The sequence below is a fragment of the Neodiprion pinetum genome, chromosome 5 (genome assembly GCF_021155775.2).
Source record: "Neodiprion pinetum isolate iyNeoPine1 chromosome 5, iyNeoPine1.2, whole genome shotgun sequence".
NCBI lineage: Eukaryota > Metazoa > Arthropoda > Insecta > Hymenoptera > Diprionidae > Neodiprion > Neodiprion pinetum.
Window position 1 is genome coordinate 29,860,208 of NC_060236.1, and position 17,071 is coordinate 29,877,278.

The window sequence follows — 17,071 nt, forward strand, 5'->3', positions numbered from 1 at the left end:
ATTCGCGGGAAACGTTCGAAAGAATGTTTACAAAAAGTCACCACAAAATCGGGAAACGGACGCAGAAAAGCTGCTCGACAATGGGCACAGATTATTTTACGTGATTTCGAAATGGTTTTATTTTTTTACAGTTCGCAGTAGATTATTGATGCTATTTATTTTACCCGGTGCGTGGATATATTTATATGCGCCGGTCACTTGCTTTAAGGTTATATACCTCGGAACGTGGAAACTTTCGTTGGGGGTCTCTCGCATCGACGAGATAAGCTTAACGATCATCATATTGAAGTTAGTAACTTTATTATAACAATACATACCGAGGAAAAAACGTAATTTCACGATTTTGGAATTGTTTGAACTTGTGTAAAATGTAATAAAACAAAACACACGAATGTTTCAAAATCTTGGTTCCTTCATGAGCATTGTAAAATTATGAAAACAGTGATTTTTCCCCCAATGTTTCGTTACAATAACGTTAATAACTTCAACCTCGTTAACGATCGCTAATTGATTCGCTTGAGTAATGTTTTCACTGCGAACGCGATTTCTCACTCATACGTAACCACAGGCGTGTCGTTTTCTTTTCATATTTTATTTATAGATAGCTTCACGTTTTTTCCACACTGGCACTTGTCCTTGATTTTTATATACTTGAATAGTTTCCATTATTCCATCTTTTTTTTTTTTTTCTTGTTTTGTTATACTTCAATTCTCCTACTATTGCTTTGATATTGTTTTTACTCCGATTATTATGCAGATGTTACGTATTGCTCAATATCTATCATGATATTGATCCCAATATGATATGTCCAGAGTGAAAAAGGTCACATAGTCGTAAATACACCAAATAATGTTCTTCATTTCTAGTTTATCTTTCTGTTTGTTGATGACAAGGAACTGTGTCAGGATTTGAAGTTTCTTTCTCTTTGGCCAAAAGAATTTGTTTGTTTCAAGTTTTTTCATTTGTATTTGTACGCAACACACCGAGATGAATAATTTTCTCTTACTCAATGACTGAATTCTTTTGCATGCAATTCAATTTTAAAAAATTGTCGAAATTACACGTTCCATCGTTCTTAAAAATGAAGCTATGTGAATATTTTCACTAATACTATTCAATGGAGAAAGAGAGGCTTTGAAGATGTTGAAAATATTGAAGAAATTTGAACAAACGATGATTCAGATCTGTTTTGAATCCTGTAGTATTTTATGACAAGTGTGAAGAGTGTCTCTAAGAATAAAGACTATAAATTCTGGTCAATTAATGAGCATGACTTTTTGCGTGCACATTCTGTTCAATTACGTCCATGTTATTAATACCTCCAAGTTCATCAATTTTTATTTTCGTTCATTTACATCATGAAAAAGTATCAGTAAACGAAAATGTCAAAACGAATCATACATTCTTGCTAATGAATATTCAACTCTTGTTGATTTAGTAAAAGTCTCAAAATAGATACCAATAGATAAAAAAAAGAAACAAAAGGGGCAATCATAATGCTAAAAAAATGATTGAGTCGAGAACCGTAATATTTTTCAATATAAATGAAATATCTTGAACAAATTTTCAGATGACTGGAAAACTGCGATATTAAGGGGCCAAAAGTGTCCTAGAATTTTACCAAGGAAGATCGGAGGTGCGAGACACCTTGAAAATATCAGACATGGGGGAAATACTTGGCTCGGCAAGTTTCCTTCACAACGGTGACATCGTCAGCCTTTACGCCGAGGGAAATGTGTGCGGTTTTCTCTCCACTCTTGGGTGAGAGGAAATATTTTTTTATCCTAAAAATCTGATCTCCATCTCTCGCCAATAATAGATGGATTGAATTTGTTTATAACTGAAATCAAGCATGTCTCTTCTCAACTTCAATCCTCAACTCATACTTACGATTAGAAATAGCTGCATTGTTACACTTACATGAATTGAAGGCAGGTTTCCGTCTCAAGACTTGTAATATTTATACCTTCTCATTGTTTTTCTATTGAAACTGAGTCCACTGTATCTCATTACACTATTCTTCCGGACTTGCAGTTCCATTTTTTCAGTAGTAACGCTGAGTCGACTCTTTTCCAATTTTATTCTAGCAGCAGCTTGCGTTATGTGGTTCTCAACCTTCTCAATATTTTCGAATTTTCAGATATTGTTTCGCTTCCAGTACATTCGTTGTAAAGTCACTCTGGTTGTGTTTGAAATGAAAAATTTGCCAACGATCTTCTATATCTATACAATACAAACTGTTATATTCGTGGTTATGATTTTGACTGAACATTTTTTATTCTCTTCCACTGTTATTTATTTTTCTAACAGAAGGAATGTGGCGTTTCTTGAACGAACTTATTATATATTATTAAATTATTATTTTATTATAACATCACGTTTCTATACACGTCGAAACTGGTACAAGTTTAATAACGCAAACATTATTTGCACAAGAAACTTGTACTGCATTATTGTCCTCTTTCTAACGACGTTATGCTTATTTTTCTCTTTTTCTCTTTGCGTTGAATGTGTTAAAAGAGCTTGGAATATAATGTTGATCTTGTTGAGAAGCCTGTAGAGGCACGAGTTGTTATACGTTACGCGAATGATTATTGTGTAATGCAAGCTGCAGTAACGTGTCCTCTTAACAATAATAATATCTCTAACTGATAGCATAAATTGAAGGGTATATGTGTAATTTGAAAAAACTATTACGTTCTGTTACGATTCCATAGAAGTTTCATAATATATCGTGTATAAATATTATAATTGTACATGAAGAAAAAAAAAAAAAAAAACGAAACTGCGGGAGAAAGTTAAAGATCAACTAATAAATGAATGAAAAATTTGTCTATAATACGCACACGTTAGGTTATTATGTGTATATCTTTAACCACACAGCACTATCTGCCACTTATCGTTGTGTAAATATTAGTCTTAACGGATATAAGAAAAAGAGGAAGAAAAAGAAATTAGATTGTAATTTACGATTGAAAATTTAATTTCGTGGATTGAAATTTCATGAGTGGCTGGCGGGAGGGGGGGGGGGTTTTCTCGGCACATTAATTATAGGCACAATCAATTGTCATGAAATGGTATATAAATTGGCAACAGTTTGGAAAATAAGAAATTGTACGTGACGTGACAGAAACCAAAAAGTTTTCCTCCTCTATAAACGCGTCGAGTTTATTTAACTATTCGATTTTCCAATTCATACCGCGACGATAGATCAGATGAATAAAAGTTTGCGCTAAAATGAAAGCCTTTGCCAGTCTGTTTCTGTGTCCTGTTATAATTGTCGGTTAAGCAGAGCGATAGTAGTTTTATACAAAATAAAAGTATTGTGCAATACTGTACATGTATACCAGCAGAGATGTATAATATATATATATATATATACATATATATATATATAACGTAACTGGTACTCAAGAAGCTCGTTTTATCGCAAAATTATGCGCTATGCTTTCAAGCTCAAGAACCTTTAATTTTGCATATATATGGGGCATTCCATGCCAAATCGACCAGGGTTTGATTTTAGACCTGTAAGATTTGGTTCACGAATTTTTATATCGTTGTTTCCAACTCTCGAAAAGCAGTGAAAAAATTTTTCCCTTTTTTTTTCGAGTAAATTTTTTTTACTTACGATCTTTTGCAATCCGATATGCGACGTTTGGACGTAATTTAAATATCGGAAAAAATTGTTGAGTATACTGGATCATTTATCAAAATATTCAAGCAGCAACACGCAAACGAATAGCTGTAGTTTTAAATTTTTGAGAATCTTCATCACGTTTTTAAATTACAGTGGAATATATGTTGGTTTTCAAAAATCGTATGTCAAATAAATTCACCCAAAACATTTGAGTATCTTCTTAGAGTTGGAATAACAGTATAACAAAAACGCTGACCAAAACCAAGAGGTCGAACATCAGATTTTGGTTAATATGGCGTGGAATGCCCTGTATAAATGTTGTAGAAATGCGCTTTTACTCGTAGTCTTATAGGAGACAGTCAGGTCTAGCAGTAATCTATGTAAACGAATTAATTACAATGTGTTTGTATGCCTTTGTATACTTTAAGTACAACGCACGTGTAACACCGCGAGATCCTACGAGGCTGAAGCTAGATCATATTGAAGTTAGTAACGTTATCGTAATGATTCACGATAAGGAAAAACCGTTATTTCGCCATTTTGGAATTGTCTGAAGTTTGGTAAACACGTAATAAAACCAACCACACTTATATTTCGAAATCTTAATTTCTTAAAAAACATTGTAAAATTAAGTATACAGTGATTTTTTCCCCATGTTTCGTTACGGTAACGTTGCAAATTTCAGCCTCATGAAAAATATATGTCCTGCACTAAAATATTTTGTTCAGAATCTAAGAATATTTCCTATTGATATATATGAATGAATAAATTTAGCCCACAAAAATAGTCTTCATATATGTATATATATCATATATATGTATATTACAAAATTGCGGTAAATGATGTTGATTTTAAAAAAAAGTTTCAATAGCTTAGAATATTTATTATTTTATTTAAATTCATTTCATTTCAGAACGCCGATACGAACAAGTTTTGATTTCACAGATGAAAAATGGGGTCAATAACTTTTTGTAAAAAAAAAGAAAAAAAAAAGAAAGAAAAAAAGAACCAAGGAGAAAAAAATTGGTGAAACGTTGTTTTATAAAATAATTTCTGGAAGATATGGAAAACCGCGGTTTCCGGTACGGAAATGTAGAAACCTTTATACATAAATTATTACATGTAAGCTGTGATTAATAACGATAAGTTTCTTTAAGCTTACTTTGTTGCCAAGTTTTTCTTATCAAGGTGGGATAAAAATAAAGGCAAACTAAATGATAGTAGATGTATAATTATTACCGCGAGTAGTATTTTTTATTATACATACGCGCAATTATACATATCGATTAAGCTGGTTATAAGCGTTGAAAAATGAGGAAGAAGAAAAAAAAAAAAAAGAAAAATCTGTACTGCAAGAAAAGAATTTAATAATAAAAAGTGAAGTTAACGATAAATTACGCAATGATTTCATATTAACAGATCCGCGATTTTATACCCACCGCGTTTATTGGCTGTAATTTATCCCGCTTATTACTCGTTTCACACGTACACGAGTATAAGATACGACATGTATATCAAAAAGTAAACCTAGGCGACGACTAGACTAGTCGGAAGTATGTAAGTACAAGGTGGTTGTATCAATAAACTTGATACGTGTTTGTTATTTAATTTTCACTATTTGCGGCTCGAATGTAAACCCCCTTTGTTTACGAAGAGCTAGAAACTTATAAAAAAAAGAAAAAGAAAAACGCCGCTCGCAAATTACAAAACGATTATCTCAATTAGTTTCTACTCAAATCCTGAATATCGCCTGGATGAGATGAAAAAAAAAAAATAATTGTAGGAACTTTTTAATCTTTCCTTTTGTAAACATTTTTCCTAACTACCCGCGTAAATGACTTTTAACAAATCAACGCGGAAAACAATTGGAATATACGTAATACTTATTCCGTTTACTTTTTTTTTTTTTTTAAACTTTCATTTCTTTTTTCATTTTTTTTTATATTCTCCGTATTTGCAGATCTGTAAATATCTTACGAAATATCTTTGGGGAAAGGATTTTTTTTGTTTCGACTCATTTCTTCACGATTGAACTTATTGAAGTATGAAAAAAACGTATTGAATTAATAACCATTTAAACGCGACTGCTTTGATCACAAAGGAACCTGATTTTGAGAAGTGCTGAAAAAAATTAAAACTGCTTGAAAGGATGTTTAAAATGAAAGCTCAGCGTTTCCTGCTCGAGTGTATTCTAATTCCTTCTTTCTTCTTTGTTTAGTCAATGTTTTTTTCCCTCGTTTTTCTTATGCTTTGGAACTCCCAGAAATATAATCAAACTGTTATTAATATTGCAAGAATGTGAATACACGTAGTTTGTAAATAAACGTGAACTTTCGAACTATTCCTATGATCTTTTAATTAAAGGGTGTAAAAGGTAGAAAGAACATTAGGCCATGTTGGCTAAATTTTGTATTAATTTCTTCGTTTTTCTTGAAAACCATATAACCAATAATCACTTTTTAGTTAAAAATTCAACGATTTTCATTACAAATCCCTTAATCTCGATATTCCTTGACTTAAAATCTTTGAATCTTTTTGTATTCAGAGTTGTTTCGCTTTATTATTTAAACAAATCATATGCTGCCCTTGGAGATTTGATTCACTTGAATAACCGAGCAGCGTAATGAAAGGAAAATTATTTTATCTGTGATGCAACGGTTGTATACTTCTTCCATGCTTACGCTATCAAAACCTAAGTGATTCCATTTCAGAGCTGGAATTTATGTTTTTCGAAAATCATCGGTCTTACAAATGAATCTAAAATTTCATATTCCTGTTATTTCTGCTCTTGTTCATTTTATTTATTTTTTTCATACAGGCTTGTAGACGACAGATGCGTCGTGTGTCCAGAGGCTGGAGATCTCACCAATCCTCCAAAAAAATTTAGAGGTAATTCAAAACGCAAGATTGTCTTGGAGCGATTAAAATTGTCGGTGAAATAATCTAGAGCAGTACATCGTTCGTAATTAATATTTTTTTTCATTGATTACAGACTGTCTCTTTAAAATATGCCCCTCGAATCGTTACTCTGCTCAAAAACAGTTCTGGAATGCAGCTAAACAGAGCAGTAGTTCCAGCACCGATGCTGTATTAATCAAGAGACTTCATGTAAGTAGTTTAGGTAAATTTTCACAAAAAGAAATAACAAGAAGAAACATATGTTTGAAAAAATAAGTGACAACGATTTCAAACAATTATTTTTCAACAGCACGCAGCAGAGATCGAGAAAAAACAAAATGAAAGTGAACATAAAAAAGTTATGGGCTCGGTTGTGGCTTACGGTAACGTTATTCAGGTAATTGTCAAGATATCTTTCAAAAGTTTAACTGTTTGTCGCTTGTCATTCTATAAAAATACGAAATAATTGAAAATTTCTAGTATAATATTCGTCGTTGAGCTCGAATTAGAATGTAGGCAAGTTTTGCATATTAATATAGCAAAGCAACAAGCAGTTATGACATAGTTTTCAAACAATCGAATTATTCACAGAGTAAAAATTCAGATTTTCGAGGCTTATTACACTGCAATTAATTCTATGAGTGTTGAAAGGATTTGATTTGCGGCTGTAACTGCAATTAGTTGGGATCTAGTAAGAAAAAAAGTGTATCCTTTCAGCTTCTGCATCTCAAGTCCAACAAATTCTTGACTGTAAATAAAAGGCTGCCAGCGTTGCTGGAAAAGAATGCGATGCGGGTATATTTGGACGCGAATGGAAACGAAGGCTCCTGGTTCTACATAACTCCTTTTTACAAGTTGAGGAGCGACGGAGACAATGTTGTAGTCGGCGATAAAGTTATCATGGAGCCCGTCAATGCTGGGAGGCAGGGATTGCACGTAGCCGCCAATTACGAACTAAGCGATAATCCTGGCTGCAAGGAGGTTCGTCACTTATTTGTGTAAATAACTAATTGGCCATGAATAAAGGCTGTGCACGTTGTTTTGTTTTGGAATTGACTAAGTTTCCCTGGTTTCTTTCAGGTGAATGTTGTCAACTCGTCAACTTCCTGGAAAATTCAACTTTTTATGGAACACCGCGAGAATCAGGAGGAGATATTGAAGGGCGGCGATGTCGTTAGGCTCTTTCACGCCGAGCAAGAAAAATTTCTCACTATGGACGAGTACAAGAAGAAACAACACGTTTTTTTGAGAACCACAGGAAGGACTAGTGCTACCGCTGCCACCAGCAGCAAAGCTTTGTGGGAAATAGAGGCTAGTTTTGCGGTACCTTTAATCATCCATACTTGTTTTTTGGTGCGAATATTGAAGGGAGATTTTTCTTTCTCATCAGGTCGTTCAACACGATCCTTGCAGGGGTGGAGCAGGACATTGGAATTCGTTATTCAGGTTCAAGCATTTAGCCACCGGACAGTATCTAGCCGCTGAAGTGGACACAGATGAACCGCGAGAAATGGCATCAGGCAAGCGTGGTAAGGCATGCGGAATGAAGACGGTGTATTCCGTCAGGTAGCACAAATTTTATGATCTGGAAGCACCCTTGGACGAGATAATATCTAAGAATGTTCAGAACTTGCAAGAGAAAATTGCTTTCTCTGGCTAAGAGCAATGCTTTATTATCTATATCGCCGTTTTTTCCTCCTCCAAATGCTTGAAACATCTCACATTCAATACACCGAATGTTTGACAGTAGATACAACTTGATCTTTCGCAAAATACTGTTGGTAATGTTGATTGTTTAGAAACTTGCATGAAGTTTTATGATTATTTCGAATTTCAATTCTCTGGTGAATTTGTTTGGAAATGTTTGCTAGATCTTTTGTGTGTATGAAATCTGCAAAAATGCGGCGTTATCATTATCTATTTTCCCTCAGTGTACAGCCTGCCAATTTTGTCAACTGCGATAGAAATTATAGATGTACGCAACTACAATTCTGTGTTCTGTTTTCTCTCAATCACCAGAACCAGGCGGGCAGATTTATCGGCTGGTATCCGTTCCGCACAGCAACGAAATCAGTTCGTTGTTTGAATTGGATCCGACCACTTTGACTCGAGGCGACAGTTTGGTGCCTCACTCGTCGTACGTTAGGCTGCATCACATATGTACAAACACTTGGGTCCATTCTACAAGTATACCGATTGACAAGGATGACGAGAAACCTGTGATGTCGAAGGTTAGACTTGGCAGTTTAAAGAGAGCTCAGAAAAAAAAAAAAAAGAATTTTATTAAAAACACGTCGGAAATTCACCGTGAAACAGAATTATCGAGTTAATGGTTCAATTCTGTTTTTCACATCAGGTCGGATGCGCGATAAACAAAGAAGACAAGGAAGCTTTTGCACTTAGATCTGTTACTCCGGTAGAAGTTCGTGACTTGGACTTTGCTAACGATGCTTGTAAGGTTTTGGCCGCTATGAGCGTTAAACTTGAAAGGGGAACTATATCACATAACGAGCGACGAGCTGTGACCAGTCTACTTCAAGACATAGTATATTTTATAGCTGAGCGAGAAAATGAACAGAACAAATCCGAGGCTTTGGAACTGATCGTCACAAACGCTGGACGAGACAGACAAAAACTCCTCAGGGAGCAGTATATTTTAGGACAACTGTTCAAGATTCTTCAAGTGAGTTTATCACACATTATATCAGTCATTTTGGTACATCGATACTCGACAGAATTTACGACTTTTTTTACCGACATGAAAATATAACTGTGTTATTTTTTATTTCAGGCGCCCTTTCTCGAATCGGCTGCTGGAGAAGGACCGTTCCTTAGAATAGAAGAGCTGAATGATCCCAGGCACGCTCCGTATAAATATATGTTTCGATTATGTTATCGTATTCTAAGATTATCGCAGCAGGACTACAGAAAAAATCAGGTATAAATCGAATTCTGGCAAACTTTGACTGTCCGTTAACAAGTGCATGTGATGAAGAAGAAGTATTTTTTTTCTCACGATTTGGTGATTAACTGTAACTGAAAAACCGTGTTGTTTTTACAACTTTAGGAATACATCGCCAAGCATTTTGCTTTCATGCAAAAGCAAATTGGGTACGACATATTGGCCGAGGACACGATAACTGCGTTGCTACACAACAATCGAAAACTCCTCGAGAAGCACATAACGGCGGCTGAGATCGAAACGTTTGTTGGTCTAGTTAGAAAGAATATGTACAACTGGGAGTCACGGTTTCTCGACTACTTATCTGATCTCTGTATATCTAACAAGAAGGCTATTGCCGTTACTCAGGAATTGATATGCAAGAGCGTCCTGAGTACCAAGAATCAAGATATACTAATTGACACTCGGTAAATCTATTTAATCGTTGGTCAAATATCTGAAAATATTTCATTTTCGTTCGGATGATGTTTAAATCATTAAATCTGTATACTTAGAATACGAAACATGCCTGTCGTAGTAGAAGAACCTTATGATAGAGATGACAACGAAGAGCCACAAATAACCATAATGGAAGAACTGGAAGTTTTGCTAGCTTGGAAAAATGGGGAGGTAAGTTTTCCCTACTTTTCGTAAATCTACGCTAGACAATCAACCGTGATTTGAAATATTTAATTTTTACAGAGATCCATGGAAACATCCCTCGTAGAATTGTCAAGGGATGCAAAAATGGGCAATGTCGAAGCTGCTGCTATATTAGACTACTACAGGCATCAGCTCAACTTGTTCAGCAACATGTGCCTAAACAGACAATATTTGGCTCTGAATAATCTGTCCCCTCATTTGGATATCGATTTGATTTTGAAGTACGTTTCTCCTATTACACACTTGTTATCGAAGGAAAAAAATTGTCTCTCCAGTTCTTGACGTATTTTACTACCCTCTTTATGCGAAAACTCAATACTTTCAGATGCATGGCGGACGAGGCTGTTCCGTATCGTTTGCGAGCTTCCTTTTGTCGGCTGATGTTACATCTCCACGTCGACCGGGATCCTCAGGAGCCGGTGACGCCGGTAAAATATGCTCGTTTATGGTCAGAAATACCACCGAGAATGAGTATAAACGAGTAAGTCGTCTCTGACAAATTGTTTGAAACAAAGCTGAAAATTTCATTGATAGTTTGGAGCAATTCGAAATCGGCAAATATTTATTTATCGTCAATTTTCAGTTACGATACAAACAAAACACCGGATCAGAATAAAGAAGCTGTTCGTGCGAGATTCAGTTCGACCATAATGTTCGTCGAAGATTATCTCTGCAACGTAGTTGCAAAGATGTGGTCGTTTGCTGATCAGGAACAAAATAGGCTGACTTTTGAGGTACTATTTTTGAAAAAATTCCAACGACTAAATCAGAAATTTTTAAAAACACAGCAGAAATATGATGCGAACGATTTTTCAGGTTGTCAAATTGGCTCGAGATTTGATATACTTTGGATTCTACAGTTTCAGCGATTTGTTGAGACTGACAAAAACGTTGTTGAGTATTTTGGACTGTGTATCGGAGAACGATTTCAACGATGGAAAAATACCTACAGGTGAAATTCACTGTAAGTTTCGCTAATACCGCTTCACCTGCTTTAATAATGTTAAACTATTTTCTCAGACAAATTCTATAATATTTATATTCGACTATTGAAAGATTTTTAACTTGCCATTTAAATTGGATATTTATCGCGTAACAAAATGCACTGTGAAGGGAAATGAAGGGATTTCAAATTCTTGCTATCGGTTTTTATTCCATTAATTCTCTAAGTTTGTTTCATCCTGGTTTTTTACAATTCAAATATTTATCCGTCTGTCTTTTCTCTTCATAATTCCGGTTTTTAATCAAATTTGAAAACCTTTAATAATTTGGTCCTAGAACACTGAAGTATACGTATTTCAGGAAGAGGCATGAATTGCAAAATATTATTTCCTACCATGCGTCTTACATATCATCAAGATTCTGAATAGTTTAACAATATTTTCAACTAACCAGCTATCCTGTAACATTTCATACAGCTGATTGTGAGAATATGGATTTGAAAGAAGAAGGTAAACCCACGACTAACTTATTTCTAGTTTATTGAACTTTGTAGAATTTGCTAGCTTGTAACGAGTAAAATACTTAAGATCAGTGTATCTAAAGCCTAGAGTTTTCATTTGGTGTCCTATATTATGCTGTGTTTATTCGAACTTTTCATTTTTTAAACCCAGTAACTGCCTTTATGTTGTTGGTCGTGAGCGATTCGACTGTAACATTAATGCTAACATTTACAAAGTATTTCACGTTATTTAAAACATCGCTGCACACAAAATTTCATGATTGCGCATTTTTTAACCACACATCGAAATGGTAATGGAAAACACACTAAACTTCACTCTATACACCATTTGGCTTTCTACACCGAGAATTGTACTGTGAAATTTTTTAAAACTATTTTTATAGCCTTTTTTCGCCTTGTTTTATTATTATTTGCTATGGTAGTGGAAATAGATCTGTATTGCTTAGAATTGGGATAATTATATAGCTAAATTTGCACGCTTTTGGTTTTAGAACAGTTTTTTCTGCAAGCTTCGTTAGTAAGTATAATTGCTTAGATTTTATGGCTGTTTGTGACGACTAATTATTAGCGGATTTAAATTAGTAGGTTTCATTAGAATTTGTCACATTCAACATAGAGGGTAATTTTTACTACGTTTTCTTTTATAATGTAATTATTTTGAAAAATCCACGCAACAGTAATTCGCTGAACTAGAATATTTGGCTTCGATTTCGATTCTCATCAGCATTGGAAACTGAATCACCCAAGACAATCATAAAAAGAAAAATAACTTGAATATTTGATTGCTTTCATTTTGTAGTCTGTTTCCGATTGAAGTTTCTGCTGCAAATCGGTGTCAAAGCGAATTTTGATAATAATTGCTTGTCAATCTTACAAATAAATGAATAAATTAAAATTCAATTTCACACCTCAGCCGAAGGAGGAGTTTTGCGATGCATTGGAGACATGGGAGCGGTGATGACCAGCCTGACGCTCGGTCCTGCTGGCCAGGTACTGACGGGAGCATCCTCGCCCCGTCCAAAACCAAGCATGAAGACAGAGTATCCGTTGGTAATGGATACGAAACTGAAGATAATCGAGATCCTGCAGTTCATTCTGGACGTCCGTTTGGATTACAGGATATCCTGTCTGCTCAGTATATTCAAGTGCGAATTTGACGAGACTGAGAAAACATCCGCAGATTTGAGTATTCGACAAAAAGAAATTAACTTGGAAACAATCGGTTCCCAAGCAGAGGGAATATTTGGCAGTAGGTAAGTTAAACTCCGTCCTTTCGCTCTTCACACCTATGCTTTATAACCCAGTAGAGCTGTCGATGTGTTGCGTTTACTTTATGTTGGAAATATTTACCGTAATGTTTTTTATTTTCATTCTGTCCTCTTCCAACGCTGACGCGCTTTTAGCGAGGAGTGCGCAGTACTGGATCTGGACGGTCAAGGAGGACGAACGTTTCTACGAGTTTTGCTTCACTTAGCCATGCATGATTATCCGCCGCTAGTTTCCGGTGCTCTGCATCTGCTCTTCAGGCACTTTAGTCAGCGACAAGAAGTCTTGCAGGCTTTCAAGCAGGTTCGACATTGAAAATTTCAATCTCCTTGAATGTAATCGTATGCGTTCGGTTATCGCATTTTTTTTCAACACTTCCTCACTAGTTGAGGCGGGCACATCAATGCCGTGAATTTTCCAGCACAACTATTTTCAAGCATGTCAATTGTCTCATCTAGGTCCAACTTTTGGTATCCGACAGTGACGTCGAGTCTTATAAACAGATTAAATCTGATCTGGACGTTCTACGACAGTCTGTAGAAAAATCAGAGCTTTGGGTTTACAAGTCGAAAGCTACCGAGGAACATACTAGTAAAAAGAAAAAAAACAATAAAGACGAAGAGGAGGAGAGCGCCACACCGAGGAAAACCCCGCCACAATTATCCACAACTGATAAAAAGGGTTCCGCCATTGATCTAGATGTCGGACCGCCTTTACATCCCGAGCAAGCCGACGAGTACAAAAAAATTCAACAGATATTGATCAGGATGAATAAGCTATGCATTCAAGCGCTTCCCGGGGGTCAGGTTAAAGCTAGAAAGCACGAGCAAAGACTTTTACGTAACGTCGGTGTTCATACTGTCGTCTTGGACCTGCTTCAGGTTCCTTTCGACTCTAAAGAAGACGTCAGAATGAACGAACTTATGCGCCTCGCTCACGACTTTCTCCAAAACTTTTGCCTGGCGAATCAGCAGAATCAAGCGTTGCTCCATAAACAGCTCGACTTGTTCTTGAATCCCGGTATCAGGGAAGCGCAAACTGTTTGTAGTATATTCCAAGACAATTCAACGCTATGCAACGAAGTGAATCCCAAGGTGATACAGCACTTTGTTCATTGCATAGAAACCCATGGAAGGCACGTACAATATCTCAAGTTTCTTCAGACTATCGTCAAGGCTGAAAATCAATTTATAAGAAAGTGCCAGGAACTCGTTATGCAAGAGGTGAGTTTTCAAATGCTATCGGAAACATTTGCAGCGAGCCAGTGGCACGTACAATTGGCAATACCTAGTCAGAAATCGAAATTTCTTCAAGAAACGGACCTAATTTACGAAGTTTCATGTCAAAATATAAGATTTATTTTATGTTTATTTCCAGCTGGTTCAAGCTGGCGAAGATGTGTTGGTTTTCTACAACGACAAGGCGTCGTTCAATCACTTTGTCGAAATGATGAGATCGGAAAGGCATCGCATGGACGAGAGTAGTCCACTTAGGTAAACAGATCAGAATTAAATATCGCTCAAGGTACTACAATCGGCACAGGAACATGAAATAACTCAATCCCTTTTTACTGCTTGCCCACATTATAGGTACCATGTTGAATTAGTGAGACTCTTGGCATGCTGTACAATGGGGAAAAATGTGAATACAGAAATTAAGTGTCACAGTTTACTTCCGCTCGATGATATAGTTGTTATGGTATCGCACCAGGACTGCATACCAGAGGTAAAGGATATATCAGCAAACGGTTTAAGCAAACAATAAAAGAATATTGTAGAATTCAACATCGAGGTAAGAAAATTTACGCTCGTATTTTCAGGTGAAGGATGCTTACATAAACTTCTTGAACCACTGTTACATCGACACTGAGGTTGAAATGAAGGAAATCTATACCTCGAATCATATGTGGTCGCTTTTTGAGAAATCATTCATCGTCGACATGGGAATCATTGCCGCAGCGACTCATGATCGGCGTCACGCTGATATTGCCCTAGAGAATTACGTTACCACTGGTTTGATGACCGTGATTTCGACCTTCTTCAACAGCCCGTTTTCCGATCAGAGCACAACGGTGCAGGTATTATGAAACTAATTCTTACATCATGAGAAATGACAATTATCAACTTTTTGGGTTCTGAACTGAAATTGCGCTGCGCATATTTGAGATTTCTACTATTCGATGATCAGGCGATTTAAAAAACAAAACAGAGCATGGGCGGGTGTTCATAGTCAATTTCGTACAGTTTAAATTAAGGCATTGAATCAATATTATAGATTGGTTGGATTTTTAATCCCGTATCTCTTGGTTAATCTCATTTGCTTATATTTTTACTGTTCTAAAGTTTCGCTTCGTGAAAATTTGTGCACTGGAAAATGTTTGGTAATCCGGATTTTTGGATCTGCCTGGTCATTGATGCGTTAGTTTGTGTTGGGTTTGGGATCAATAATTTTATGAGATGGGTTGACGTAATATGACATGGGAAGATAAAATGGCAAATTTGGTTCAATACTTAGTACAGCAAAAACGCATGAGTTGTAAATAGCAAGTTTGGGGTGAAGGATTTTCTTCAGCTTATCTGCCTATTCCTGAAATTCTGAATTTTCTATTATGTGTTTTGCTTTACAATTGAAGTCCTACGAGTTTGAGGTAATTCATTAGAATGACGCAAACGTTGATTTGACCCTCACACAAAAAAAATGCTGAGAAAGTAGAATTACACAGCTTCTAGATAATGGATTAGCACAAAGGTAATGCAAAGTAAAACGCTAGTTTAAACAATGAATCTTAAACTTTGCAATCACCTAATATGACACGATAAACTGGCACTAAAATGACTTGAAATTTGAAGAAAGAAAAATGAAAAATTGGGTATGAAAGAGAAATGATAAAACAATTCGCATGGTAGTTATAAAGGCACCTGATATTATTAATCGAACACACGTCAGTTTAAGTGCAAAGATACGTGGTGAAGAGAAAAAGAAAAAAACTTTACGTTTTTTCAACACAAAAATTGACTTACGTTATCCTGATATAAAGAAAAAAAACTTTGATGGCTGGAGTATTAGTAGTACAGTAATAGAGTAGTTGGACGTGTGTTTGGTTCGCTGGTTGCACTAGCGGCATGTTGTGTGTTTTTGGCATGCGTCAACCGCCCATCTGCGGCTCATCAAATTCTGCGGGTTTGCTGGTGTCGTTTGGATGCCCGTGTCCCTGGTTTCTGTTTGGTGGCGGGTTCATTATCGTAATAGAAACACCTCAAGGAGGCCAGACTCTTTTGGAGCTTAACAGAGTGCGATACGAACAGTGATAATAATGTTGACGATTACGTGAGTAACATGGTTAGCATGATATTTTTGAAGTACCGGCTTTACTCCCTGTTGTTAATCCTCACATATAAATTACTTATTTCTAAATATTTTTTCAAAACATAAATCTTGTCACCAAATAACCAAGATTTTCTCTAAATGGAATCCGTTCCAAGAAATTTTACATATTTACTGTTATTCAGAAATTTTTATAAGTGTTGGAAGAAATTTTTTAGCAAATGTGTTAAACTGCATGTGTCGGATCATTTGTTATACCTTGTCAGATAATCGATAACTTGTAACCCATCTTTGGAAATTGTAAATACTAATTACGCTTAACGTCATTCAAAAGTCACGTACATATTATTATACTTGTTTTTTTTATCATTTTTCTTGGTCTTATAAGTTTTGCGAACTTATACAACATGGAATGTTTTCTTCTCGACAGACACGCCAACCGATATTCATACAGTTGTTACATGCCGCGCTCAAAGTTTATCAGTGCTCTTGGCTTAATTCTGGTCAACGATTCAACGTTGAAAATTGCATAAGAATATTGTCGGATGTTGGTAAGGCTGTTTGAATTAATTGAGATAAAAAACTCTTGCACAAAAGAGCTTATTTGAGCGTACTTGAGCCCATATTTTTCATTCTATCAGCCAAAGGCAGAGGGATCGCCATACCGACGGATCTGGAAGGTCAGGTTGCATCTATATTCAACAAAGCAGCGATGCTGAGTAGACAAACTAGCAAGTGGCTTCAGGCTGCGAAGCAACCAAAGATTGAACGAAGTCAAAGCCAGGTAATAATTCTTCACAGTATCTTAATCTCTTAGTGAAATCTTGCAACTGAATTGTCCAAAACTCGTTCTTGCTAAGATTAACTGAATTTGATTTC

General features: G+C 35.8%; 1 protein-coding gene across 3 annotated transcripts in view; it reads left to right on the forward strand.

Moving 5' to 3' along the window:
- Positions 1 to 17,071, forward strand: part of LOC124218647 (Inositol 1,4,5,-trisphosphate receptor) — a 29,580-nt gene that overhangs the window by 1,570 nt on the left and 10,939 nt on the right. The window contains exons 2-27 of one of the 3 annotated variants that reach the window (XM_046625277.2): positions 1,572 to 1,762; positions 6,457 to 6,527; positions 6,631 to 6,746; positions 6,847 to 6,933; positions 7,254 to 7,517; positions 7,617 to 7,847; positions 7,927 to 8,065; positions 8,556 to 8,767; positions 8,893 to 9,219; positions 9,328 to 9,474; positions 9,604 to 9,905; positions 9,993 to 10,107; positions 10,180 to 10,361; positions 10,466 to 10,621; positions 10,724 to 10,874; positions 10,957 to 11,104; positions 11,559 to 11,591; positions 12,516 to 12,855; positions 13,006 to 13,171; positions 13,327 to 14,091; positions 14,246 to 14,361; positions 14,458 to 14,593; positions 14,688 to 14,945; positions 16,118 to 16,207; positions 16,623 to 16,743; positions 16,834 to 16,976. In XM_046625277.2, coding sequence (XP_046481233.1) covers positions 1,665 to 1,762; positions 6,457 to 6,527; positions 6,631 to 6,746; positions 6,847 to 6,933; positions 7,254 to 7,517; positions 7,617 to 7,847; positions 7,927 to 8,065; positions 8,556 to 8,767; positions 8,893 to 9,219; positions 9,328 to 9,474; positions 9,604 to 9,905; positions 9,993 to 10,107; positions 10,180 to 10,361; positions 10,466 to 10,621; positions 10,724 to 10,874; positions 10,957 to 11,104; positions 11,559 to 11,591; positions 12,516 to 12,855; positions 13,006 to 13,171; positions 13,327 to 14,091; positions 14,246 to 14,361; positions 14,458 to 14,593; positions 14,688 to 14,945; positions 16,118 to 16,207; positions 16,623 to 16,743; positions 16,834 to 16,976 — 4,914 coding nt within the window. In that variant the 5' untranslated portion in view covers positions 1,572 to 1,664. The remainder of the gene's footprint in view (positions 1 to 1,571; positions 1,763 to 6,456; positions 6,528 to 6,630; positions 6,747 to 6,846; positions 6,934 to 7,253; positions 7,518 to 7,616; positions 7,848 to 7,926; positions 8,066 to 8,555; positions 8,768 to 8,892; positions 9,220 to 9,327; positions 9,475 to 9,603; positions 9,906 to 9,992; positions 10,108 to 10,179; positions 10,362 to 10,465; positions 10,622 to 10,723; positions 10,875 to 10,956; positions 11,105 to 11,558; positions 11,592 to 12,515; positions 12,856 to 13,005; positions 13,172 to 13,326; positions 14,092 to 14,245; positions 14,362 to 14,457; positions 14,594 to 14,687; positions 14,946 to 16,117; positions 16,208 to 16,622; positions 16,744 to 16,833; positions 16,977 to 17,071) is intronic. The other 2 variants (XM_046625280.2, XM_046625278.2) reach the window with 2 other exon arrangements.